Here is a 26,837-nt window from a genome sequence, read left to right on the forward strand (position 1 = left end):
CCGCAATATGATTCACTAATGTTGCAAGATATCGTAAAGCTTCTAGGGTCCTTCAGTTTCGGAGGTAACTTGATCTGTAAGAACGCACTACACTCATTCGTCAAAGTGACAGTCTCATATTCACTAAGTCGTTTCTTCTTAGACAACATATCCTTCATAAACTTCACATAGTTGGGCATTTTCTCTAAAGCCTCCACTAATGGGATGTTGATGTGTAATTGCTTTAAAACATCCAAGAACTTCTTGAATTGTACCTCTTGTTTCTGCTTATTCTTCTAAATTCTTTGAGGATATGGAATCTAAGTTGATATGGGAAACTTTTATGATGAGGCAAATCTACAAAAGTGGGTGTTAGATTTCTAGAATTCACTGGTTTAGGGTTTACCTCATCAGATTATTTACCATCTGATTATTCTATTGCAAGGAGTTCAACTGTTGGTTGACCTCCCTTCTTTTCAGTAGGTCCATCTTCAACTGAAACCTCCTTAGGTTCCAAAATCTTATCACTTTGTAACTCGACTACCTTGCAATATTCCTCACCTAAATTTCTCAAATTTCATGTATCGCTTGGCAAGGCTCCTTGTGGTCTACTACGAAGCTCAGTAGCTAATTTACCCATCTGGTTCTCTAGATTTTTTAGTGTTACTGCTTGACTTTGGATCAAGGCATCGTTTTCTGCCATGTACGCTTTCAACAAGTCCTCCAAACTATTTGGTGACTCATCTTGAGGTGGTTTTGGGGCTTGTTGGTTAAACCCTTGGGTTTGGTTGGGTTTATGTTGCATCTGATTATTGTTCGGTCCATTTCTCTGGTTACTTTAGGAAAAGTTTGGATGATTTCGCCATCAAGGATGTAGAAGTTGGACTGTGGTCCTTGTCTACTTCTATTTTTATTTGGTTCTGTACATAATAAAATGATTCGGGATTTAAAGGGAAATTCTCAAAAGAATGACCATCCCCACAGTATATGCAAGAAACAACATCATATTGACTTGGTATTGAGTTGTAAAATTATTTAAACCATTAGTGGTAAACTGTTTTAACATAAAGGAAATAGAAGATACCTGAGCAGAGAGTGAAGTTAGTGCGTCCACTTCATGCACGTCGGCTACTCGTTTTCTTAAACTGCTCGATCTATCGGCCATTGGTAATTTTTGTTTGAGATCCTTTCGGTGATCTCATAAGCCTCGTTGTAAGACTTAGATAAGATTGCACCGTTCGTAGAAACATCTACCATTAATCTTGTGTGCGTGTTGATACCGATATAACACATCTCCAACTGGATACAATGAGGAGTCGCATGATGATGACACTTATAAAGTAATTCCTTGAATCTTTCCCATGCTTCATATAAAGACTCATCATCTAATTGTTGGAAAATAGTTATCTCATTACGGAACTTTGTGTTTTTTGTCAGTGGAAAATAATTAACCAAGAACCTTTCTACTAATTCTTCCCAAGTAGATATTGAACTTCGTGGCAATGAATTCATCCATGCTCGTGCTCGATCTCACAACAAGTACAAAAAAAATTTTAACCTCAGTACGTCTTCAGCCACACCAGCTAACTTAAATGAATCACTCACCTCCATGAATAATTGAAGGTGTAAGTGTGGATATTCCGTGTGCATACCACTGAACTGACCCACCCTTTGGAGCATTTGAAACATCACTAGTTTCAATTCGAATTGGGTTGCCTTGATATTCGGCCTTCTAATTCCCGAATTTAACTCATTGAAGAGTGGCACAGCGTATTGTCTGATGGCATGATCCTTATCATCAGCAGTAAGGATTGGGTTGTGCACTTGTTCGACTTCATTACCTTTTCCATCATTTTGATTTCCAAGTTCCATCTCGGTTTGTCTTTGAGTAGATCTCTCACGTCTTCTTTGTCTAAAAGTCTGCTCGATTTTAAGGTCCATAGGTAATAGATCAATGATTCAATCTATGCTCATAAAACACTTGAGAATATATCACAAAAATAAAGAATAAAAAACTAAATTAGTAGAGTTAAAAATTAAATAAAAACCAAACTGTAAAAATAATTTCACAAAGAATGATTAAAGCAACAGTTCCCGGTAATGGTGCCAAAAACTTGTAACGTGGTTTGTGTAAGTGTACATAGTCGTTCAAGTAATAAGTAAGTAAAAATGAGTTATCGTCTTCACAGGGACTGTGTATGTTAATCGATTATTTCTAAAATTATAAATTCACAATTTGGTATAAAAACACAACAATTTGAATGGTGATGTTTAGACTAAGTGAAATTAACTAGATGCAAAGAGTGATCCCTAATGCAATTTTAATCTAGATGAAATTTACCTAAATGTATGAATGAATGGGTTTAGCAACGAAAACAATCATCATTAAATGGGATAGGATAATTATATTAATAAATTCAATGATCTAAATTAAGTATTGCACTTTTCAATTATGAACCTCAACTTAGTCAGGTTTAATGATCTAAATTAAGTATTGCACTTTTCAATTATGTGTCTACTAGCCGTCGTCTGGTTAGGATCGCTTAGCTAATCTGAATGCACTCAATCATGTATTAATGAAAAGGGTGGATTTTACAGGTGAAGGTAAGGGGTAGAGTTTGCTAAAAATAGAATTTGAATTCCTTCTTTTTCTATCACACATGGCCAACCACATTTCAATAAGAAGGGGGTGACTTAGACTCTTCATTTTTAATTCAAACCAATGCAATTAATAGCCATAGGGTAGACGGTTTCAAAATCAAAATTGTTGGGCTAATTTCTGATTATTTTCCAACTGTAAGTATCTTCAATTAAATACCCCAAAGCTTGCTTTTGGGCAGCCATCTACTTGTGCTAAAATTGGGCTTTAATTCCCCCTTGTCGGACGGTTTCTCAGTCGAATAATTTAGCAGACATGTTCATCTTTTAGCGCATCTTTTACTGGGTCAAATTATCAACCTCATGACCTAAGTTGCATGGTCTTATCATCCACATAAATTGATTTGTGCATGTCCATGTTTCATTCACATCAATCACATCTTCAATGGTCCTCTTACATAGTGAAAAATCACATATTAATAAATTAACATGAAATAATATAAAATATGTACAAAAATCATGTAATTAGGAACAATTTCACATACTTTATAAATTCATGCCCAATATTACTAATTAAGTAAAATTCACTTATTTTAATAGCAATTACTCAAGATAAATATATTTATTAAGTTAAAAGGTAGTAAAAATATATAGAAAAACCCTATATAATTTTGAGTTTACAGAGTGTAGTAAAAGCATTCTCTCTTTTGAAATTGTTGTATTGTGCGTAGACGACATAAGTGGGCTCCTCTGAAAATGATACCATATTTTCCCAATAGGCTTCAACAAAACCCACTCAACAGTATAACACTCTTGACTGGAAACAATCTATCATGTTCTCTCGATACATAAATAATCCAAATCCTGGGCTAAACCCTTAGTAATGATACTGTCAGCAAACGGTATCTGGATAAAAGGGGAATCTGGATAATAGACATAGGCATAAAATTCTCGAACAATTTTCCCTAAAACGTTTTCGGGGTGCAAACAGAAAATATTCCACTCATGCTTTTCTACTACGGAGGACACATATTCATCGTATCCCATGTATGGTTCATCTTTAAATAAGAACCCTTGCTCAAAATAGAAAGGGTGCTTAACGATGTTGTTATTGTATCTCGTGGATTTCAGACTTTAAAGAATGTCTTTGGCTGAGCAACACCAGCCCTTGATGGTTTAGCAGTTTGACGCAAGCCATTAGAGAAGACTGGAAGAAATCTTGGGGAATGTAATGGAATAAAAGATAAGAGAGATTAAAGAGAAAGAGTAATAAAAATGAAAATTTTAGGAGAAACTTAAATAGACATAAGCACTTGAGAAAAGGAAAATAAGGGAGTTAGTGATGACAATTTAGCAAAAATTAAACGTGCTAGGGAAGCTGCGTGACGTGGACGAGAAAATAAAGGAATAAAGAAGATTTTGGAAGGAAAAATGTGAAGTGCCATAATCATTAAACAAAAAGTTTAACTTCTCTTCCATGGGCTTGACAAGTAACAAAATTAACCAGAACTATAAAAAAAATCTCTCCCCTTGGACTTATCTACCTAATCATCCTCACGTTATACATTTACCTAATTTGTTGTAATGCTACGACAAACTCCTCTTAATATAGAAATTGTTCAGTTCACATTCTTTATTTTGTCTCTAAAAATCATAGAAACTATTCAAAAATAAGAAAAAAAATGGAAACAATATTAAATGAGTATTAAAAATAATATTAAAGTGAACTAAGTAAGGAAAAGAGAGATAAAAGAAATTGTTATCTCAAACATCTCAGAGGTCAATAGAGTGTTTGTCTCGATCCATATGGGCACCCTAGTATTACCTTAAGCGTTGCCTATTAACCTTAAATGTGGCCCCTGTTTTCAAGTCTTTGATATTAACAGCTCTATGAGGATACACTTGAGCTACTTTAAAAGGACTTGACTAAAGAGATTTTAATTTACCAGGGAACAATTTGAGCCTAGAGTTGAATAACCATACCAGTTGTCCTGGTTCAAATTGTTATGGCATGATTCCTTTATTGTGCCAATACTTGGTCTTTTCCTTGTACAACTTAGAAACCCAATTCTAACAACCTTTTATGGTCAGCAGCGACCCAATCCATGTTCAGCTTCTTAATAGCCCAAAATGTTTTATGCTCATGTTCAATAGGAAAGTGACGTGGCTTGCCATAGACAAGCTTAAAAGGTTACATCCCCAATGGTGTTTTGTATGCAATATGATACGCTCACAAAGCTTTATCCAATCGGGTAGACTAATCCCTACGAGTAGGATTCACCACTTTTAGTAATTTTTTTTAATTTCTCTGTTAGAAATTTTAGCTTGTCCATTTGTTTGGGAGGTGATATGCTGTGGAAATCTTATATTTCACCCCATATAGATGCAAAGCATTAGCTACCAACTTGCAGTCAAAATGACACCCCTCATCACTAATAATGGATCTATGTGTACCAAATCTTGTAAAAATGTTCTTATGTAAAAACTTCATTACTAACTTTGCATCATTAGTAAAAAGGGCAACAACCTCAACCCACTTAGAGACATAGTCCATTGCTAACAGTATGTACAATTTTCCCATGATGGTGAAAACCCATAAAGTCTATTCCCTATACATCAAACAACTCAATCTCAATTATACTTTGCAATGGCATTTCGTGTCTTCTAGATAGATTTCCCATTCTATAACAATGATTGCATGACTGATAGAATTCATGAGCATCCTTGAACAGGCCAATAAAATCCTGTCTGAAGTACTTTAGCAGTTTTCATCCCTCCAAAATGTCCTTCGTGCGAAGCTGAATGAAACTACTACAGAATGATATGTATTTCGTCATTAGGGACACATTTCATAATTATTTGATCAACACAATATTTAAACAAGATAGGTTCATCCCAATAATAGTGGTTGGCATGATGACGAAATTTCTGTCATCTTTAACTGTTGAGATTGGGTGGCACCACACCACTCATTAAATAGTTCACTATGTCAGCATACCAAGGTAATGCCGTGGCAACTAACAGTTGTTCGTCTAGAAATTCTTCTTTGCTAAACATGTCATGATCACCTTTACTTATAGATTCTAACCTCGACAAGTGATCAGCCACTTTATTATCAGCCCCTTTTCGATCTCTAATTTCCAAGTCAAACTTCTATAGCAAAAGTATTCACCTAATAAACCTTGGCTTAACATCTTTCTTGCTCATTAGATACTTAATAGTAGAATGATCTGTGTAGACTATGACCTTTATACCAACTAGATAAGAAAAAAATTTATCGAACGTGAACAGCACAACCAATAACTCTGATACACTCTCGTATTCATTTTGATGAATTGAGTCGCTTGAGTTCTCGATCATAAATTAAGAAGTATCAGATGAAGTTCTAGGTAATGTTGAAAATGAAAGTGGTTGGTTTTAGCAAAGGGCTGTGTTTGGTTGGTAGAAAAATGTACGAGTTAAGTATGGGCTTAAGGCTGAAGAATGAACCAATATTAAAGGGAATATTGACCCAATTCCTATGTTAGCTCTTAAGGTGGAAATGGAGATGATAACTTGAACTGTGACCCACTATCTATAATGAGATAGGAACCAACCGGTATAAGGGTGAACGCCACACTTCGAAGAAGTGATAAGTTCAAAGAGAAACAAATTGTTGCCACAAGAGGTACTTGATAAGTCAATTTGAGTCAAGAAAGAACAAAGAGAGTTGAGCACTCACAATAGTTATAAAATTCATCAAAAGTTTAAGTAACCTTCAAATGTCCTTTTACAAGCTATATATATAAGCACTACGAATGACCACTTAAATTCGGCATCTATGTGTTCACACAACAATTAAAATGTTCACACTTTAAACATTAAAAATGATTTTTAAATTTAGAAAATTCATGCACTAGCTGAATGGTCACTTTCATCCCCCTTGGTGTCTGCATGCATGCTTAGCCATGAAGAATTCTTTAAGTTCCATGAATGATCAACCTTTAATTACCCGTCAATCCCCCCGGCTGAATGGTAGATGCACGAGAAATGCATCTCCTTTAATTGAAGCTTTCATGCATTTTGAACACATGAATGGGCAGTATGCATTTTGTTGGTTCATCCCCTAATTTCAATGCATGTATGTACTGGTACATTGGCTGAATTAATGAGGCTTGACTCCCTTAAATATTGTAATGAATTCTCCCATGCATGAAGTAATTGATCAACCACATACTCCTCTTTTTGCCACTTTCCATGCATCTCCATTGAGTGTCAAGATTCCTTCCACCTTAAGTAATGCATAAGACATGTATTTGAGTACCATATGATCGGTCACAATGAACCCACATTGAAGGCTGATTCTTGGTACACCAATCGGTTATACATGTAAACATGAATTGATGCTTCTTTAAAAATCGAATGTGCATGTAACTCATTATTACTGTTGGTGTTGTATAAAGAGTCTTCAAGTGTGAACAGCAAAAATTGAATGGTCCCTTGGGTGTGAACTTGGCAGCCAACCGATTGGTCAAGTGTGGACACACTTGATGCCATGGCTTTTCACGAATAGGTGCTAGGAAAATTGTATTCAGCACTTTCCACATGCATGAACGTCCTAGTGCACGGAGCTCCTTAAATACGGTACATTAAACTTCAATTATGTATACATTAGCTTGAATAGAAGTTTCCTAACAGCAGCCAATGTGAACAACCTGGTAAAACATTAAGATAACGTTTAAATGCAATATTATGACAAGAAATTAAACATGCTTTAATGTGTATGAACTTTGACAAACATTAATAATGCCAGAATTAAGACACATAATTAAAACACATATTAATGGTGTTCAAAATAAGACATAATTAAAGTCAATATTAATGATGTTCAAAATAAGACATAATTAAAGTCACATATTAATGATGTTCAAACTAAGACATAATTAAGACTCAAACTAAAAATAACTAAATGGATAAACATCCTTATTTTCTAGCAACCAAATTAACAAACTAAAATTAAAACTTCATTTTGCACTTGAGGCCCTCTTTCTTCGGCCAATTTTGATGGCGTCGAATTGCATCATAACATGATGTGGTCGTGCTCACATCAAACTTCTTTTTCGTGGTGGTGTAATTAAGTTGCGCTTATGATAAAGTTTTGCTAGCATAATATATTACATGTAGTATTTTGCCTTTCCTTTGCCCCAAAATGGCTGCCATAACATAATCACTAGTGTCGCACATGAGTTTAAAAGGCAATGTCCATTCTAGAGCTACTACAATTGGTGCTGCTACAAGTTTTTTCTTCAACTCTTCAAAGGCTACCAAACAATTTTTATCTAAATTGAAAGGTCTATTTTGCTCCAACAAAGTGCACAAGGGTTTAGATATCCTTGAAAAATCCTTTATGAACCTTTTATAAAAACCCGCATGACCTCAAAACCTTCTAATACCCTTGACACTGGTGGGAGGTGGCAATTTTTCTATCACTTCAATTTTTGCTCTGTCCATTTCAATTCTTTTATGCAATATCCATGCCCTAGGACAATTCCTTCACGAACCATGAAGTGGCATTTTTCCCAATTTAAAGTAAGATTCATTTTTTTACAGCGACATAAAACCAATTCCAGATTTTTCAAACAATCCTCAAAATCATTCCCAAACACAAAAATGTTGTCCATGAAGACTTCAAGAAAATTGTCCACCATGTCAGAGAATATAGCCATCATACAATGTTGAAAAGTTGTCGGGACATTACATAACCCAAACGACATCCATTAGAATGCAAACGTACCATATGGACATGTGAAAGTTGTCTTCTCTTGGTCATTGGGAGCTATGGCAATTTGATTATATCTTGAATAACCATGCAAAAAATAGTAGAAAGCTTCCCAGCTAATCTATGGTAGGGAAAATGGTCCTTCCTAGTTGCCTTGCTAAGCTTGTGATAATCCATACAGACTCTCCAGCCCTTGACAGTGTGAGTTGGTATGAGCTCATTATTATCATTACTTACCACTGTGACACCTCCTTTCTTGGGTACACATTGTACAAGACTCACCCATGACCTATCTAAAATCGGGTAAATAATGCCAGCATCAAGGCACTTAATAATCTCTTTCTTGACAACTTCTTTCATACTTGAATTTAGTCTTCCCTGTTGTTCAATGGAATTGCTAGGGTAATCCTCCAATAAAATTTTATGCATGTAGAATGTAAGGCTAATTCCCTTTATATCAACTAGGGTTCATCCCAATTCATTCTTAAATCACCGAAGAACTTCTAACAACCTTGCCTCTTACTCAAGTGTCAGGTCCATAGAAATTACTATCGACAAGGTACTATTGTCGCCCAAGTAAGTATATTTCAAAAGCTACAGCAAAGGTTTTAACTCCAGTGTAGGTGGTTCCTCTATAGAAGGTTTAAGAGGATTGAAGGATCAGTTTGATAAATCCGAGGATTCAAACTTCTTCCTGGTCTATCAACTATCTTCTTGGCTTCCATAAATTCACTGAATTTCCAAAAACTTATTATATCACTCTGCTCAAGTGAGTTTTTGTCATTGTCAGAATTATTATGGAAAAATCTAGTGAACTCTATCATTGTTTCTATCAACCCAATGGCATAAGATTCATCATTAGCATCAGCACATTTCAAAGCATGAAATACATTGAAGGTAACTTATTGATCATTTACCTTCATGGTCAGCTCACCTTTCTACACATCAATTAACGTCCTACCAGTAGTAAGAAAAGATCTTCCAAGAATAAGTGGCACATCTTGGTCAACTTCACATTTTAAAATAAGGAATTTTGTAGGAAAGATAAACTTATCTACTCTTACCAGCACATCTTCAATTTTACCTTCTGGATGTGCTCAGGATCGATCAACCAGTTGCAACGTAACTGTAGTAGGTCTTGCTTTTCCAATTCCCAGTTTCATGAAAATAGACATAGGCATTAGATTTATACTTGCTCTTAGATCAAATAACCCCTTACCAACATAATGATTTCTAATTGAACATGGGATAGTGAAACTCCCTCGGTCCTTCAGCTTCGAAGATAATTTATTCGTCAACATTACTGTGCACCCTTCAGTGAGAGTGGAAGTATCAAATTCTCCCAATTTGCACTTTTTTGACAATATATCTTTCATAAATTTCACGTAATTAGGTATTTGCTCCAACGTTTCGACCAATGGTATGTCGATGTGGAGTTTCTCCAATACATCGAAAACTCATTTGAACAGAATATTCTGTTTAGAATTGTGAGATTGATGAGAAAAAGGTATAGGTGGTTGTCCTTTAGGTTGCTGGTATTGTTTTGCCCTGGCATTCTTGTGGACAACATGATCTGCTTCTGCCACATCATTTTGTTGCTTACCTTTATTAGGTTCAGTATGTTTTTCAAATGACTCTAGGATCTTTACATGGTAGTTATTTGAGTTAACCTCTCCTGTCATAGCATATTGAGCAACGTCATCAAGATGAGTTCTACTTCTAAGAGTGATCGCCATGCATTGTTCCTTCCTATGTGATCTCGAATTATCGGTATCACGTAGCAATGCTCCTTGTGGTCTCGAATTCAAAGCATTCACTATTTACCCCACTTGATTCTCAAGAACTCAGAGAGACACAACCTGACTCTAAATTACGACATCATTCTTGGCCATATATTCCTTCAATAAGCCTTCAATAGATGATGATGAAGAAATCGATGCCTAACCCTGCTGGACATTTTGCCTCGGCATAGGATGATTATAACCAGGCGGTGCACTGTTGCCATTTTATTTTGCAGTATTGTTAAAATTCCCCACACCTTGATTATTCTAACTAAAGTTCGGATGTTGCTTCCACCCTATATTAAATGTGTTGGAATAAGAGTTATTGTTCAAGTTGAAATTACCCATATAACACACGGATGTTGGGTTTGATGGTCATTCCTCAAACACATGGTCTTCACCATAATAAACACATGAAAGCTCGACTGATTTCATCTCTTGATTTGTAGTAGGATTCTTCATTGTTTTGATCATATTATCAAAAAAGATACCTGGGCTATTAATGAAGTGATAGTATCTAGCTCCATGGTACCAACAGCTCTCTTACTCGTCCCAACTCTTATGATAGGATATTGATAATTGTTATTGGCAGTCTTCTCTAGACTTTCATATCCTTCATTATAAGATTTATCCAACAAAGTACCGTTGGCAAAAGCATCAACTACCATCCTCATATGTGCATTCATCCCATTATAGAATATCTCCATCTGAGTCCAGTGCTGAAATCCATGTTTTAGACATTTCTGAATTAAGTCTTTAAATTGTTCCCAAGCTTCATATAGTGTTTCATCCTCTGATTTCCAAAAAGATGTGATGTCATTTCTAAGCTTGACATTCATATTTGGGGGATTATAACATAGCAAAAATCTCTGGCAAAGATCATTCCATAATGCCACTGTTCCTGAAGATAAAGCATTCAGCTACACTCTTGCACGATCTCCTAAAGGATATGGAAAAAGTTTAAGCCGCAAAACATCTCCAGGAGCACACTTTTGTCTAAACGAGTCACAAGCCTCTAGAAAAAGTCTTAAGTGCAGTCTTGGATCTTTAGTGGGTAATCCAATAAACTGTCATACTGTTTGTAACATCTGAAACATTACCAGTTTAAGCTCAAACTACTGAGCCTATATTTGTGGTCTGACTATTCCTGGATTCAGGTCATCCAAAATTGCCACAACATGCTCTCAGATTGGTCTATCTCGGTCATCTATTACCCTACGAACATGAGGATTGGCGTTTTAACCATTCAGATTATCATTCAAATCTATCACCCTACTAAAAGGACGATTAATATCTTAACCATTCAAATTTTCATTGAGACCAGAATCATTCCCGTTTCTAGCAATTTTTCGTAGTTATTTTGATCTCTGGGTCAAAAGGATACTCTTTGTTAGCAGGAATGCCTCTTCTCATGCACTGATGGCAAACATGTAGAAATTAAATTAACCTAAGTTAAATAAAACTGATGGAATTAAGTAAAATAAAAAAACTAAATTTCACGAAATTGTCGATCCCCGAAACTGCGCCAAAAACTTGTCGCATCTGAAATGGTATGCGAATTGTGCAAGTATACACATAGAATCAAGAAATAAAGTGATAAGTGAGATCGTCTCTACAGGGATCAGATTAGGTATAAAAGTGGTCAAATTATTATAACGAATTATGATTAATGTTATGGCAAAGCCAAGTTAAGTACGCAGTGGTAAATTAAAGTATTAAGGATGTGTGTAGACTGTATATTGACTAATATCGAAAAATGTTAATGCAAAGAAAAAGTAAAAATGCAATGGCAATTACGAGAATAATTATGTAAATAATCTGTGAGCGAATAAATAAATAACCAAGAATGCTATAGAAAAGATACTACGGTAAAGGATTAAGAGTCTACGATGTTGATTTGGAAGGTTAGGATTACTTACTTTTAGTAATGCCTCAGCAAAATCATACTCAATCTACTACTCAAAAGAGACCTAAAGTGGCATGCTTCTTTTGAGAGCTAGATCTCAAGTTACCTTGCCTGTGTCTATAGGCCTTAGCATGATACCCTACACTGTTTTGTCTTCATTCTATACAAACACTGATCTATGTCTAGAGTCTACTACAAGTATTCAGTCAAATACCCGTTTGTATCATTCAATTCCAATCAACCAATCTACCATTTTCAGAACTAGTTTCAGTTTATGGACATACTGCACACTCATCTATGTCTAGAGAATGTATGCATACAATTGGGAAATAAAAATAATTGAATGAAAGAGTAGATTAAATCAAATATATGCTCCAACCATTAACGAAAATAAAAGTTTCATCATGTAATCCCAAGCCTATGAGATTTAGCTCATGGGTTGGAAATTAAAATTGAAGTTCAAAATAACATCCAACATCGTTTCAATCAAATCAAATAATGGGAGAAAAAATTAAGAAATAATGGAAGAACTTAGAAAGATGGTTGTCGCTAAGTCAATCCACAATCCAACATCATAGTGTCATGTGCTGGCTGAGAGGGACTGCTTTTGGTTTCCTCCTTTCGTCTCTACTCAACCATTACCCTCTATTGTTGCCTTCAGATTTTCACACCCTTTAGGGTTTTCTCGTTTGGTTTTTATAAGCTTTTCTTCCTAGGGTAACTCCAATAGCCCACAATATTTTCTCTACTTTTTTAGGTAGATTTTTCTAGTACAAGTAGAGTTGGGCTGAAACTGGTATGCATTGAGTGTTGACTCGGTCATCTTCTTGAAATTACCACGGTATTCGTGTTGGCAAACTATCCAACCTTTTGCCCTGGCAAACATTCACTTCTTTATTTCTTTCTCCATATCCTGCACCTACCAAACCTCCAAACATGACCCTTCTACATGCAATTAAAAGTACCTAACATTTAAACACATTCCAAGCTCCTAATGCAATGATAAAAATACCAATGAAATGTCCTAAAATACAACTAAATGTACCGAGTACAAGCAATTAGCTAGGTCTAAAGGTATGAAATATAACTCTTTTCAAGAGTTATCACAATGGTCCTGTGATGATTGTTCAGTTGGATTGTTTTAATATACAAGTAATCTTTCAAATATCTTGCTATTCTGCTATTTACTTTGATCTCTACTTTTGTTTCTGCAGAATCCCTACAACTACCAACTAAACTCGATACAAGATCCACTTGAATAGTATTAATACAAATCGGGTGTAACACCCAGAGTTGTTGAAGTCTTGAGTTTGGGCTTGTAGGTCAAAGGAAATTTGGTTGGAGATATCCTATTCGCCCAATTGACATTTCAGCGCATTGGTAAGGCGCATAAGCAATAATGGAAAACTAAAGGAAGGAATGTCCTCTATAAAGTATGTGTTTAGTGAGTGGTAAGAGTTGTTATGGGTTTGTGAGTGGTAAAGGATGTTGCCAAGATTAAGGTGTGCCCAGATAGTTTAGTTAATGTGTAGGTTATACACTAACGAGATAGTTAGAAATGAACGATCGGTCAAATAAAAAATATGAAAATATTTGGGATTCTTAGGCATGGTTCCTCACAGTTGTAAGTCATCAATGAGGGCAGTTTTGAAAGTTGAGTGACATTGTCAAGTTTCACAATAAAAGCAAGGATTTTTACCAAGAAAGCTTCTGAAGGAAGAAAATTTTTCTTCTTCTTTCTATTTAAAAGAGTACGATTGCTACCTTCCTATAGTTGTTGGTCAGGAGATTTTTCTTTTACAGTAAGACTAAAGATCGAAGTTCAAGTATAGGGTTATTTTTTAACCCGAGGTAAGTGTTTTAGACTCACATGAGTTTCTCCTGCGAAAGTTAACTTGCTTGAGTGTAAATAGAAAGATGTAGAAGTAAGGCCTTGCATAGAGTTTGTTTTAGGTTTTAAATGAAAATAATAGTTAAGTTTTGACAGCATTCTCATGTCTTACAAACAATGGCCTTCAAGAGGCCGCTTGTGGATGTATGAACTTGGAGCCCAAGTTGCTATTAAGGTTAACAGGTGAGTCTCTAAGACTGACTCTTACATGTATGGTGTAGTTTAGATATTTCTATACTAATTAACTAAAGTATGAAACTGGAACTAGTAAAACATGACTCTATGAATCTAAAAAGGAAAGGAACGGTATTGTATGCACATATGTCTAAAAGCATGAATATGTCTGTCATGAGTTAGTCATAATTTAAATAAGTCTGTTGCGAAAGTATTTGTCATGAGCAAGTCACTAAATGAAGTTTAAGGGGAATGTGTTACATGTCAGGAAGCAAAAATGCATTTTTTATGAAGAAGTCTGAAAGGAATAAGTCTGTCAAGCATGAGTCTGCTTGATAAGCATGTGTTTGTCTCCGGAGTCGTCTAAAGGGGTCTATCAGGACATAAAACATGAAACTCAAGCTAAAGGGGTCTGTCGAGACAAAATACGAATCATTGATAAGTATAATTCCATGAACATGACACTCTCAAGACCATATAGTGTAAGACCATGGTTGGGCGATGAAATCATATGAAATATGTAAAGGACGGTTTGGTGAGTACTAACAATGAGGGGAAAACCTCACGAAGGTGAGTATAGGCGAATCTCTATCGTCAAAAGCACCAATTTCTATAAAAGTAAGCCTTTGTGGCTATTTATGATAACCTTTTTGGAAAATCTCTGATAAGAAATACCTTTTTGGTAATCTGTAAGGAGACGTCTTTATGGCTCAACCTGAAACAAGTGCCTTGAGGCAATTTCTATACAAGGAAGCCTTTGTGGCTATCTCTGACTGAAAGCCATTTTGCCGATCTTTATTAAATGGAAGCCTTTGTGACAATCTCTATCAGTGGATGCCTTCGTGGTGAGACTTTGAAAGGAAAGCCCTCTTGGCTATCTTTGGAAAGGGACGCCTTCACAGTGTAATTTAAAGAAAGGTTCTCATGATGACTATTTGAAGACAACACCTATAGGCAGACAATAAATGAATGAAGAATACAGTATTTTGATAATTGGCATGTGTGGTTTAGCTCTGAAAGAAAAGTCAGTATGGAAGGTTATTATGAAGCTTGTGAAAACGGTAGGGACAAACTTACAATCGAAAAATAAATGATGAAATCCTTAAATGAAGGCTCAGGTAAAGAAGGGTATTCTCACTAAGTTCTACCGAACATACCTCTTTGTTTTTATGTCTCAGGTAAAAAAAGCGTCATGATGGAAGATGCCAGGGTTAGGCCAAAGGAGTAGCAAAGTGGGCACTCATGCATACAGACCGGGGGTTGCACAGACGTGTCGTGCCCAATAGAAACGTTTTTATACAAGTGTCAAAATTTTGTTTGTAAGCATTATAGAGTGAATAAACCATGTTGGTCAATAAATGAAGTGAAAATATTGTTTAGAGGTTAAATAAAGGGGAACATTATAAGTCAATGTGATGTGTAATTATAATTGTAAGTTCTGTATATAGAGTGCGCCCAAATGTAACTTTGATAGGCATTATTATTAAATAAGATGTATTTATTTAGAATTTTATATGTCTTAAGCATGTATATATCTATAATAGTAATGTAACTCCCGTCGTTCGAATCTGGTGAATTGGGTCTGGTTGAGGGAGTTAAATGTTTGGTTTCAGAGCTTAGTTTTAGACAGTCCTTAGACTATGAAAGATGATGGAGCCCCCATATACATAGTGCGCCAAGCCTGGCTTAGTTTCTCAGGTATGGTAAAGTCTTCTTACCATGAAAATTGATGTTTTTTTTTGTACTAGTTAAATGATAAAAAGGTTAAAGATGAAATAAAGGAACAAAGTAAGGACAAAGGGTAATTCCATTTGTAAAAGATGTCTTACAAAAAGAGAAGTACAAAGCAAGATGAAAGAATATCCTAATTTCCTCCCTCTGTGGGTTGATTGTCGGGCTTAGTTGAAGCCTTATTTGGTAGAGGATAACCTTCAAGACCATGCATCACGTCTACTAAGTCCTCTTCCTTATCATCAATCTTGGGGGTGGAAGGGGTAGAGAGGACAAAAAATTTCTTCCACATCTTTTGAAAGGCCTCCCACTACTCACCTTTGGGATTGTAAACATCGAAGTCAAGTGAGTCCATGGAAACAACCTTTAAACACTTGAAACTTACCTTGCTCGGGTTGAAGCGACCTACGGCCACTTGGGCGTGCAGAATCAGATTTTCCTCCACTCAGGCAAGGCCTCAACGAAGTTTCTTTGACTATCTTGCTGGTACTTCCTAAGGACCTCATCAAAGAAATGGCACTAGCTTTTCTATAGTTGCTTATAGGTCACATCCAAAGATTTATGTTTCTCGTCAAAGGTGAGCTTCTTGTTCGTTAAGGAAATGATCTCCTTTAAATGCTCAATTTTAGTATGAGCCTGTTCGTGTTTCTCTATCAAGGTTGAGAGTTGTGTATCCATTTTTCCAATGAGGGTATTAGCTTCCCGATGCCTCTAGCATAGTTCAATAAGGGAGTTTTCACTAGCTTTCACAGTCTTTTCTAAGTCAGACAATTTATTCCTATAGCGCTGGCTGGCATTTTTGTAAGCCCCACCCAAAGACTTTGCTCAATGGATGAGATTTCAAACACTTGGCCCATGATAGCGAATGGATCCTCGTCTAAAACAAAGGTGCGATAAGCGATGACAGTTTCCCTCAATTGTTGTGACAACAAACTCAAATGTTGTTGAGAAAGAACATTGAAAGGCATAAAGCTATACATAGACTCTAGAATGGCACACTAAGGGAAAATGCTACTTGACCAAGCAGGGGCAGCATTAGGAGTTTGAAGAAAGGACACGGCTAGTTGGACCCCAAGAGTCACCTTTACAGGACTCAGAGACTGGAAAGGATCTGAAGGAAGTATATGACATCCAATGCAAGGAATAAATTCCCCTAGAACCGATGGGGCCTCAAGAACAGTAAGAGCTGATGGTGTAGGGATAGTTGTAGCCGAAGGCACCCTACCTGACCTATGCCTTACTACACCCATAACTTTCTGACTCTTGGGTGCTCTCGCCCAATCTGTTTCTCTTCATTGATTTTTTTACTATTGGTTTCTTGGGCGGAATAGCAGTAGTCCTTCCTAAACCATGAATTCCCTTAGGGATTGGTGTGACATCCATCTTCTGAGAACTAGAAAAAGAGGAAGGCCCTGCACCATCAATGAGAGAGTTAGCCCGATGAGAAGAAGCAGAATCAAAAACAACATTAGTAATAATATTCCAATTTCATGGTGAGAAACCGTAAATATAATAAAAGTTGGAAGGTGGCTTTCTTTTGTGCCATAGTAGTATTTTTGCTAAGTCGTCATCTGAGTTATACAGCCAGGCCTCGTAAGTAGAGAGCACCCTCTGACCATCCAACTCTAAATTAGGCTCATTCCCTTCAAAGCCATTGGCTAACTTCTTAAAAGTAGTATCGAAACACATTTCTCACCAAAACCTGTTCCACTAAGTTCAGTACCCGCCTATTTTTCAGCCGCTCAATCTAAATCTCAGAGAGTTCTGAATCGACAGGATGGCATTGTTTACAAGTGCTCTTTTTAGGGAGAGAGCACCTAGTTGGAAAACCAAAATCAAACCCAAAATTATTGATAATGTGTATGTATTTGTCCTTCTACTAATGAAGATGGAGATGCGATTTTGGATTATTAGCTCACACCCTGAACGCACGTTAAAATGGGTGATACCTTCAAAAACATCATGTCTAGTCACTTTCAGTTGATAAAAATTTTGAAAGACCCCCAGTATTGGTGGTTCCTTATACATGCAACAACCAATGTAATAGGCCACCAGAGTCTACCAAAACGTAGCCGATAGTTACCCCAATGCGATAAAATATTAGATTTTTATACACTAACAAGATAGTTAGAAATGAATGATCAGTCAAATCAAAAATATGAAAAGATTTTTTATTCTTCTACAGGTTCCTTACAGTTGTAAGCCTCCAATGAGGGCAGATTTGAAAGTTGAGTGAGATGTGTCAAGTCTCACAATAAAAGCAAGGGTTTTTACTAAGAAAGCTGCTGAAGGAAGGAAAGTTATCTTCTTCCTTCTATTTAAAAGAGCACAATTTCTAACTTCCTATAGTTGTTGGTCAGGAGATTTTCCTGTTACGGTAAAATTTAAAGATCAAAATTCAAAAATAGGGTTGTTTGTTCACCTGGGGTAAGTGTTCTAGAGTCATATGAGTTTCTCCTGCGAAAGTGAACTTGCTTGACTATAAATGGACAGATGGAGAAGTAAGGCCTTGCATAGAGTTTGTTTAGGTTTTAGATGAAAATAAGAGTTAAGTTTTGACAACATCCTATGTCTTACAAATAGCGGCCTTCAAGAGTCCATCTATGGATGTATGAACTTGGAGCCCAAGATGCTATTAAGGTTAACAGGTGGATCTCTAAGACTGACTCTTACATGTATGATATGGCCTAGATATTTCTGTGCTAATTGACTAAAGTATGAAACCAAAACTAGTAAAACATGACTCTATGACTTTAAAAAGGAAAAGAATAGTATTTGTACATGTATGTCTAAAAGCATGAATATGTCTGTCATGAGTTAGTCATTGTTTGAACAAGTCTATTGTGAACGTGTCTATCATGAGCAAGTCACTACATGAATGGTCTATGCATAAAGTTTAAGGGGAATGTGTTGCATGTCTAGAAGCACGAATGCATTTTTATGAAGAAGGTTGAAAGGAATAAGTCTATCAAGCATGAGTCTGTATGATGAGCATGTGTGTATCTCCGGAGTCGTCTAAAGTGGTCCTTCGGGACTAAAAACACAAAACTCAAGCTAAAGGGATCCGTCAGATCTAAAAACATGAATCTCTAATAAGGACATGTCCATGGTCATGGCACTCTGAAGACCATATAGTGTAAGACCATGGCTGGGCTATGACATTATATAGAATATGTAAAAGACGGTTTGGTGAGTACCAGGGATGAGGGGAAAACCTCACAACGATGAGTATAAGAGAATCCCTATCGTAAAATACACCAATTTTCGTAAAAGTGAGCCTTTGTGTCTGTTTTTGTTAAAGGACTGCCTTTGTGGCAAATCTCTAATAATGAATACCTTTGTGGTAATCTGTAAGGAGATGCCTTTGTGGCACAACCTAAAAGAAATGCCTTTGTGGCAATTTCTTTACGAGATAACCTTTATGGCTATTTTTGAATGACAGCCTTTGTGGCTATTTCCTTACGAGAAAACCTTTATGGCTATATCTGAATGGAAGCCTTTGTGGCTATCTCTGAATGGAAGTCCTTGTGGCGACCTCTATTAAAAGAAAGAATTTATGGCAATCTCTGTCAGAGGACGCCTTCATGGTGAAACTTTGAAAGGAAAGCCTTTGTGGCTATTTTTGAAAAGGGACGCCTTTTGTAAACTCCAAAATATATAGATATTTCAACACTCTTTTGTTTATAAATTATGCTAGTTTTGAGTAAAAATATAACACTTTTTATGGTTTTATACTTAATTTCATGATAATTTATTATTTCCGTAGGAATGTGTTAAGTTTACAAATTTTATGCTAAATGCATGTTATTTTGTTATTTTTTGGATTAATTAGGCTAAGGGAAATGGTGAAAAAATTTTGGTCGTATTTGGGTCTTAGATAAGTACAGGTTGAAAGGATGATAAATGTAATCACATGGACTTCAATTGGTGATAATCCAGAATGAGTTCTAAAAATGCCAAATATTGCCTAAATAAGAAGTCCAAAACCAATTTCATTTACCCAATTTTACCAGAAAATAAGTTGGCAAAAAGCACTGCTAAAATTAACAATCCTTAACCAACGTTTCAGACTCCCAAATATAGCTAAAATGACCCAATACTACACCAAATAAAATCAGCATGAAAACTTCCTTAAAAAAGGTCTTCAACCGTCCACCTATTGCTAAAAATTACAGCAAAAATCCACCACATTTGGACTACATATTGGCTGGCAACAAATGGAAAGAACAAAGCTAACTTCCTCGCTAAAAAAAGCAAGGAAGACTCATTCTTCCTCTCACCAAGGGACGAAAACAACACAAGGAGGGAATCAATGTAACTTTCTTGCTAAATTTACCAAGGAAGACTCATTCTTCCACCATACAAGGGACAAAAAAAGCATAAGCATCAAAGGGAGATTTACTTGCTATTTTTGCCGTAGGCTCAAATAGCTATAAAAGGAGGCCTTCATCCATCATTTAAAAGCATCCTACAACATATCATCTTTTACATTATCAACATCAATATCTTCCATATTTCTTCTTAAGTGTTCTTGTCCTATTCATGGCTTCCTAAACACTTAGTTCCATAAAATAAGGCAATCACTTGCCAAAATGAAAGCAGTTAGGAGATTGACTTGAAAATGTTTAGGTGATTTTAAGTTAAAGATGAGGAGAAAAGCCACCGTGGGAAGCCACAAAGAGCAGCTGCAAATAGCCCCCTTCATTCAACTATTTACTCTTCGTATTGTGAAATGGTTGTGGATAGCCCCCATTTTCTACAATTTGTTACCCTTCTCTTTACTGTTAAATTATTATTTACTATGTCAGGAGACAAAACTGTACCTCACCTTTGTATTTTCAGTTGAATATGACATGACTTAATTTTGTTTATTCAAAATGAATATGCATCTTGATTTGAGTTCATGGGTATTTGTGTAACACCCAAACCCAGCCTAGATGTTATGGCCGTATTTGGTATGTCATATTGAAGTGTCTATCAAAATTTACACTTGTTGATAAAACTCGTTTCTTAGGATTGGAAACCTCTTTAATAATGTTTAACGGAACACTTAACCAATTGTTTCCCTTATTAACTGCTATTATTATATTAAGTTAATTTAAATCACGGAAGCATTTGAAAACTCTAACGTTTAAAGTTCGTGTCCTTAAAAACAGTGATTATTTTGAAAATTCGTTTTCACCTAACTAGCAGTATAAAATATGTAAGCAGAAGCCAAATTAAAATTTCAAACCCAAATTAAAGGCCTTATTACAAAACAAAACCCAACTTATAATTTAAAGCAAAATAAAAGAAAATGCAAACATCGACGGTAGTTGTGTGGCCACCTCCGAGTCTCTCGCAGCCCCGAGTCGTCTAAGGTTGAGCATTACCTGCACAATTAAAAGGAAAGGGTGAGTTTACGAAACTCAGTGTGTAATCCCGTACTAGCCAATCACTATACAACATGCAGAATCAGTCTAGGCCTGAGCCCAATACAGTATCAGTACAGTGTGGGCCTTAGCCCATTAGAGTAACAGTGTGGGTCTTAGCCCAATACAGTAATCAATACAATGCAATGATGCAATCCATCCCCAATCCAGCCAACACACCACTCCGTACCACCAACACACCATGTGGGGATAAAATTGACCCATCCAGCCAACACACTAATATCGCAGCAAAGCTACCAGTAATAGTGATGTAGCAAAGTCGCCAATGAATGTCTGCACAAACACGCCAAGAATAAAGATATGTGGCAAAGCCACCAGTACAGTATACTTCCCCTATATCAGAATCCCACCCCATGCAGTAGGCCATGTCATATATTATACGTGTATGCAGTATGTCATACTCAGTAATAGTCATATATATGTATTATAGAGCAAATCGGTCATACACATATTTTAACTGCTAGGGGTATAACAGTCATTTTATCCTATGGGGGTATTTCGGTCATTTTACCCTTCGAGGGTAATTCAGTTATCTTACCCTTCAAGGGTAATTCAGTCATTTTACCTTTCGGGGTTAATTCGTTCATTTTACCTTTTAGGGGTAATTCGGTCATTTTACCCTTCAGAAGTAATTCGAACATTTTACCCTTCGAGGGTAATTCGGTTATTTGCCTATGATTTGTACGTTGGGCTTACCACTCGAGCAATCGCACGCCCATGTGGTCTCAAATGTCGTGTTAACGGCCTTTCGGCTCTTCACCAAACTACAGTTGCAGTGGGTGATTACACATCTGTTTATGAAAATGCACAACGATCCACGAACACTCAAAATCTGCATTCAAACACGTTTTCCATTAGTCGCTAAAAAAACGGGGGTATTCTCCTTCTTTTGCAACCTTAACCAAAAATTGAACTAATACTTGCCTTGACTGGCAATAGTGACTTAGCCCACCTAATCCACTGACGAAAGTTGATTGCACTCTTCTTGACGAATATCTACATTGCAAACGGATACATTAAACAAGATTGGTTAATCACGTGGTTGAAATCCACACATGATAATTTTCAAAACAATAGAACATACGGTCTACACCTAGAAAAAAAGCTAGCCCACCTACTTACCTTGATCTAGTGATGAGAGAGAGGTCTCGATGACTGTAATATCACTTGATACTCCTTCACTCTTCATGGAAATCGAACCATTAAAAAGCTCAAGTCATAACAAAATTGAATAGATGAAGAGGGAGAGAAAAGCAATATTCAACCAAGAGAGAAGAAGAAAGAAAGACAATATTTGGCCACAAGGGAAAGAGGAAAGAACCAAAGGCTATTCGGCCAAAACAAAAAGGGCATAAAAGGAAAGGTAGAAAACAAAACTAACAAACCTGGGAGATACTTTGAAGTCTTTGCAAGGTTCGGCACCAAAAGAAAAAGGAGAAAAAGTAGGAGTACGACACCTACGACACCTACGACACCCACACAAGGTTCGGCACCAAAAGAACTCGCCGTTCGCCTAGCTCAGTCCAACAAGTAAGAGTACAACACCTACGACCATATAACACCGCGTACGGTGCCATTTGAATACTGGACTAGTAGCTATTATTATACACAAACTCTGCTAGCGGCAAATAGTCTTCCCAGTTGCCTCAGAAATCCATTACACAACACCTTAACATATCCTCCAGTATTGGAATCACCCCCTCGGATTGACCATCTATCTGGGGATGAAATGCAGTACTAAAATCTAGACTAGAACCCAAAGCCTCGTGTAATTTCTTTCAAAATTGAGACGTAAATCGAGGATCTCTATCTGATATAATCGAAGCTGGTACCCCATGCAGTCTTACAATTTTAGCCACATACAGTTTAGCCAACTTCTGTAAAGAGTAATCAGTATGAACTGGTATGAAATGGGCAGATGTAGTCAATCGATCTACAATAACTCATACCGGGTCCTTCTTAGTAGGCGTTAAGGGCAGCCCATTCACAAAATCCTTGGTTACTCTCTCCCACAGAAACACAGTACTCCTTCACTATTCAACCTAAAATCTGAAGTTTCCTCATTCTCAACCTGATGGAAACGGGGAACTAGTGACTCATCCAACAACTGTTTACCCTTACTCTATCCAGTCCACGTCGGTTTAACTTTTAGCTCAACCAACATCCTACCATCATCAAACAATCTAAGACGAGCAAACATCAGTCTCAAATCAGATACAGCCCTACGGCTCAGTGCGTCTGCTACCACGTTAGCCCTACCAGGATGGTACTCAATTGAGCAATCATAGTCCTTAAGCAGCTCGATCCATCTTCGCTGCCTAAGATTCAACTCCTTCTGAGTGATGAGGTACTTACGACTCTTGTAATCTGTGTAAATAGTACACTTCTCACCATAGAGATAATGCCTCCAAATTTTCTGTGCGAATACCACTACAGCTAATTCCAAGTCATGAGTAGGGTAATTCGCCTCGTGAGGCTTAAGCTGACGAGATGCATAAGCAACCACCTTACCCTCCTGCATCAGCACACAACCCAAACCAACGTGTGAGTCATCATTGTAGACAGTGAATTCCTTCCCAGACTCTAGCTATATTAAGACAGGGGCCACAGTCAGAACTTTCTTCAATTTCTCAAAACTTTCTTGCTGCTTATCAGTCCAGTTAACGGTACCCTTTTACGTAACAACTTAGTGAGAGATGCAGCAATAAAGGAAAACCCCTCAACAAAACGTCTGTAATACCCTGCTAGACCCAGAAAGCTTCGAATCTCAAATACAGTCTTAGGTGGTTTCCATTCCAGTATAGCTTCAATTTTTCGAGGATCTACCCTAATCCCCTCAGCAGATACTACATGACCCAGAAGAGTCACTTCTTGCAGCCAGAACTCATACTTGCTGAACTTAGCATACAGTTGTTTTTCACTTAAAACCTGCAGGAGAATTCGGAGATACGCATCATGCTCATCCTCGGTTCTTGAATACACCAAGATGTCGTCTATAAACACCACCACGAACCGATCTAAATAGGGTTGGAAAAATCAGTTCATTAGGTCCATGAAGGTAGCTGGTGCATTCGTCAGCCCAAACGACATCACTAGGAACTCGTAATGACAATAACGAGTCCTAAAGGCAGTTGTATACACATCAGCCTCCTTAACTCTCAACTGATGATACCCAGAAGAAAATCCATTTTGGAGAAAACCGAAGCTCCTAGCAACTGATCAAATAAATCATCTATCCTCGGTAAGGAATACTTATTCTTAATAGGTAATTTATTCAATTGCCGATAGTCGACGCACATGCGCATAGTCCCATCCTTCTTCTTAACAAACAACACTGGTGCTCCCCACAGAGACACACTAGGTCGAATGAATCCTCGATCCAATAGTTCTGAGATTTGAGCTTTTAATTCCACCAGCTCCTTCAGTGCCATCCTATAAGGGGCGATGGACACTGGAGTCGTTCCTAGCAAAAGCTCAATTCCAAATTCAACTTCGCGTCTTGGAGGCAACCCAGGGAGCTCACCAGAAAAAACATCAGAAAAATCCTTAACAGCTCTGATATCTCCAACAGAAGGACCCTTAGAATCAGTTACACCAACATAGGCTAGAAACGCCTCACAACCCTTACGAACCAATTTTTCGGCCCTTAATGTAGAGATCACATTAGACAGAAAGTCTCTTCGCTCCCCAATCACAGCCACCTCCTCATCCTCAATGGTTTTTAACACCATACACTTAGTAGCACAATGCAAACTTGCACGGTCTTTACCCAGCATATCCATCCCCAAGATTAGGTCGAATTCACCAAATGGTAGCTCCATTAAATCTGCTAAAAATATAACTCCTTGAACCTCTAGGGGTACATCTTTGAACAACTTGTCTACCATTACTGATTATCCCAATAGACTTAACACAGTCATCTTATTAACAATACTCTCATGCATGATACCCAAGGTGCCAGACACAGTACATGCAATGTATGAATGCGTAAACCCTATATCAATCAAAGCAGTGTAAGGTACATTATGAATTAGGAACGTACCAGTTATAACATCTTGAGTGTTACCATCCTCACAGACGCGGGCAGCATAAACCAGTGTTGGCTGCCTTACCTCAATGCTAGCAACCCCTCTGCCATACGGTCCACGACCTCGTCCCACACCATTTCCACCTCCAACCTGCCCACGGCCTCTCGATGGCTACTGACCACCTCTTACTGGCTAAAAAAAACCCTTACCTACAGCTTGCATCTGAGTAGGCCTCTGAGGACAATCCTTAACTTGATGCTCCATAGACCCACATCTGAAACATGCCCCAATATTCTTCCAACACTCACCCAAATAATGTCTCCCACAATCAGCACAAGGTTGAGGTCTTGAAACAGAAACCCCAGCTCGAACAGGCCCATCAAACCTAGCCTTCTTTTTAGGCATTCTAGAAGAACTTGAGGGCTTAGAATCCCTCTTAAACCTACTCCTATCTTTCTCACAATTCTGGCGCTCAGAGCACTTCACATCCTCGACGATTTTCGCCTTTTCAACTAGGGTAGAAAAATCTCGCTCCCTCTGCGGAGCCACCAGGATTTGCAACTCATCCCGAAGGCCGTCCTCAAATCGCACACAGCGTTCATACTCAGTTGCCACTATCCCCCGTGCATAATGACTTATTCGCAGGAACTATGCCTCATATTTTGACACAGTCTTATTCCCCTAAATCAAACTCAAAAATTCATTTCTTAGGGCGTCCACATAACTTATCCCCACATACTTCCCTTGAAAAGTTGACTTGAAGAAATCCCACATTAACCGGTCGGCCTGAGTACCTTCTCTCACCGTAAACCACCACTGATAGGCTTCATCTTGCAGTAAAGACACTGCACCTTTTAGCTTTTGCTCAGAAGTGCAGTCGAGGTCATCCATTATTCTCTCCGTGGCTTCCAACCAGTATTTAACCACATTAGGGGCTACTCCAGAAACACCCTTGAAAATTTTTGCTCTATTCGACCAGAGTCATTCTGAAATTGATCCACGGCCCACAGCACCAGTACTGGTCCCTGTGACTCTTTCCAAAATGTGGAGCATAGCTTAGGATAATGCATCATCCCTAGCAGCTCAATCGAATGACCCCGTCTCAGTCACCGGTGAAGCTGGTGCCTCCCTAGCCTCAACATTGGACATGTGGCTTAATGCCGAAAACCCAGCCCTAGCACTACCTCGGCCACTACCGCAACCTTGTGTACCCCTTCCACGAGTACCTCTAACGCTCATATCGAATAACGTATTATCTGTTTATGAAGTTTTATGCATTAGTTTACAATTCCAATAATTATTAACAGATGTCTTATGAAAGTAGTAATCAGAGTTTTATTTTCACAAATCAAAGTCTCCCTACAGTTTCCAGTTTCCTACAGTCTCAGTTTACTCTAACTAAAGAGTTTCAATACAGTCCTACTATCTCTCAATATATTTCAGTTTAAGAGTCTAAAGTATATAGAAACTTATAGATTCGACGCTGGAGTATCGGTGTGCTACACTTGTAACCTTCAAAAATAATTCAAACCAATTTTCCAAAATTTCAGATATTTTCA

The 26,837-nt window shown here is 37.4% G+C and overlaps 1 protein-coding gene and 2 non-coding genes across 3 annotated transcripts; 2 read left to right on the forward strand and 1 right to left on the reverse strand.

Moving 5' to 3' along the window:
* The first annotated feature begins 1,292 nt into the window (after positions 1-1,292).
* On the forward strand, positions 1,293-1,401 carry LOC128040154 (small nucleolar RNA R71). Its single transcript, XR_008194814.1, has one exon. It is a non-coding gene; the product is annotated as a small nucleolar RNA R71 (small nucleolar RNA).
* Positions 1,402-10,839: 9,438 nt separating this feature from the next.
* Positions 10,840-10,946, forward strand: LOC128040097 (small nucleolar RNA R71). The gene has a single exon (XR_008194757.1). It is a non-coding gene; the product is annotated as a small nucleolar RNA R71 (small nucleolar RNA).
* Positions 10,947-23,372: 12,426 nt separating this feature from the next.
* On the reverse strand, positions 23,373-26,517 carry LOC105795827 (uncharacterized). Its single transcript, XM_012625483.1, has 8 exons — positions 26,389-26,517; positions 26,073-26,229; positions 25,492-25,892; positions 25,293-25,428; positions 24,548-25,139; positions 24,367-24,458; positions 23,888-24,267; positions 23,373-23,732 (listed from the first exon to the last, which is right to left on the reverse strand). The coding sequence occupies exons 1-8, from the start codon at positions 26,515-26,517 to the stop codon at positions 23,373-23,375; spliced, it is 2,247 nt and encodes a 748-aa protein (XP_012480937.1).
* Positions 26,518-26,837: the final 320 nt, after the last annotated feature.

This window comes from Gossypium raimondii, chromosome 3 (genome assembly GCF_025698545.1).
Source record: "Gossypium raimondii isolate GPD5lz chromosome 3, ASM2569854v1, whole genome shotgun sequence".
Taxonomy (NCBI): Eukaryota; Viridiplantae; Streptophyta; class Magnoliopsida; order Malvales; family Malvaceae; genus Gossypium; species Gossypium raimondii.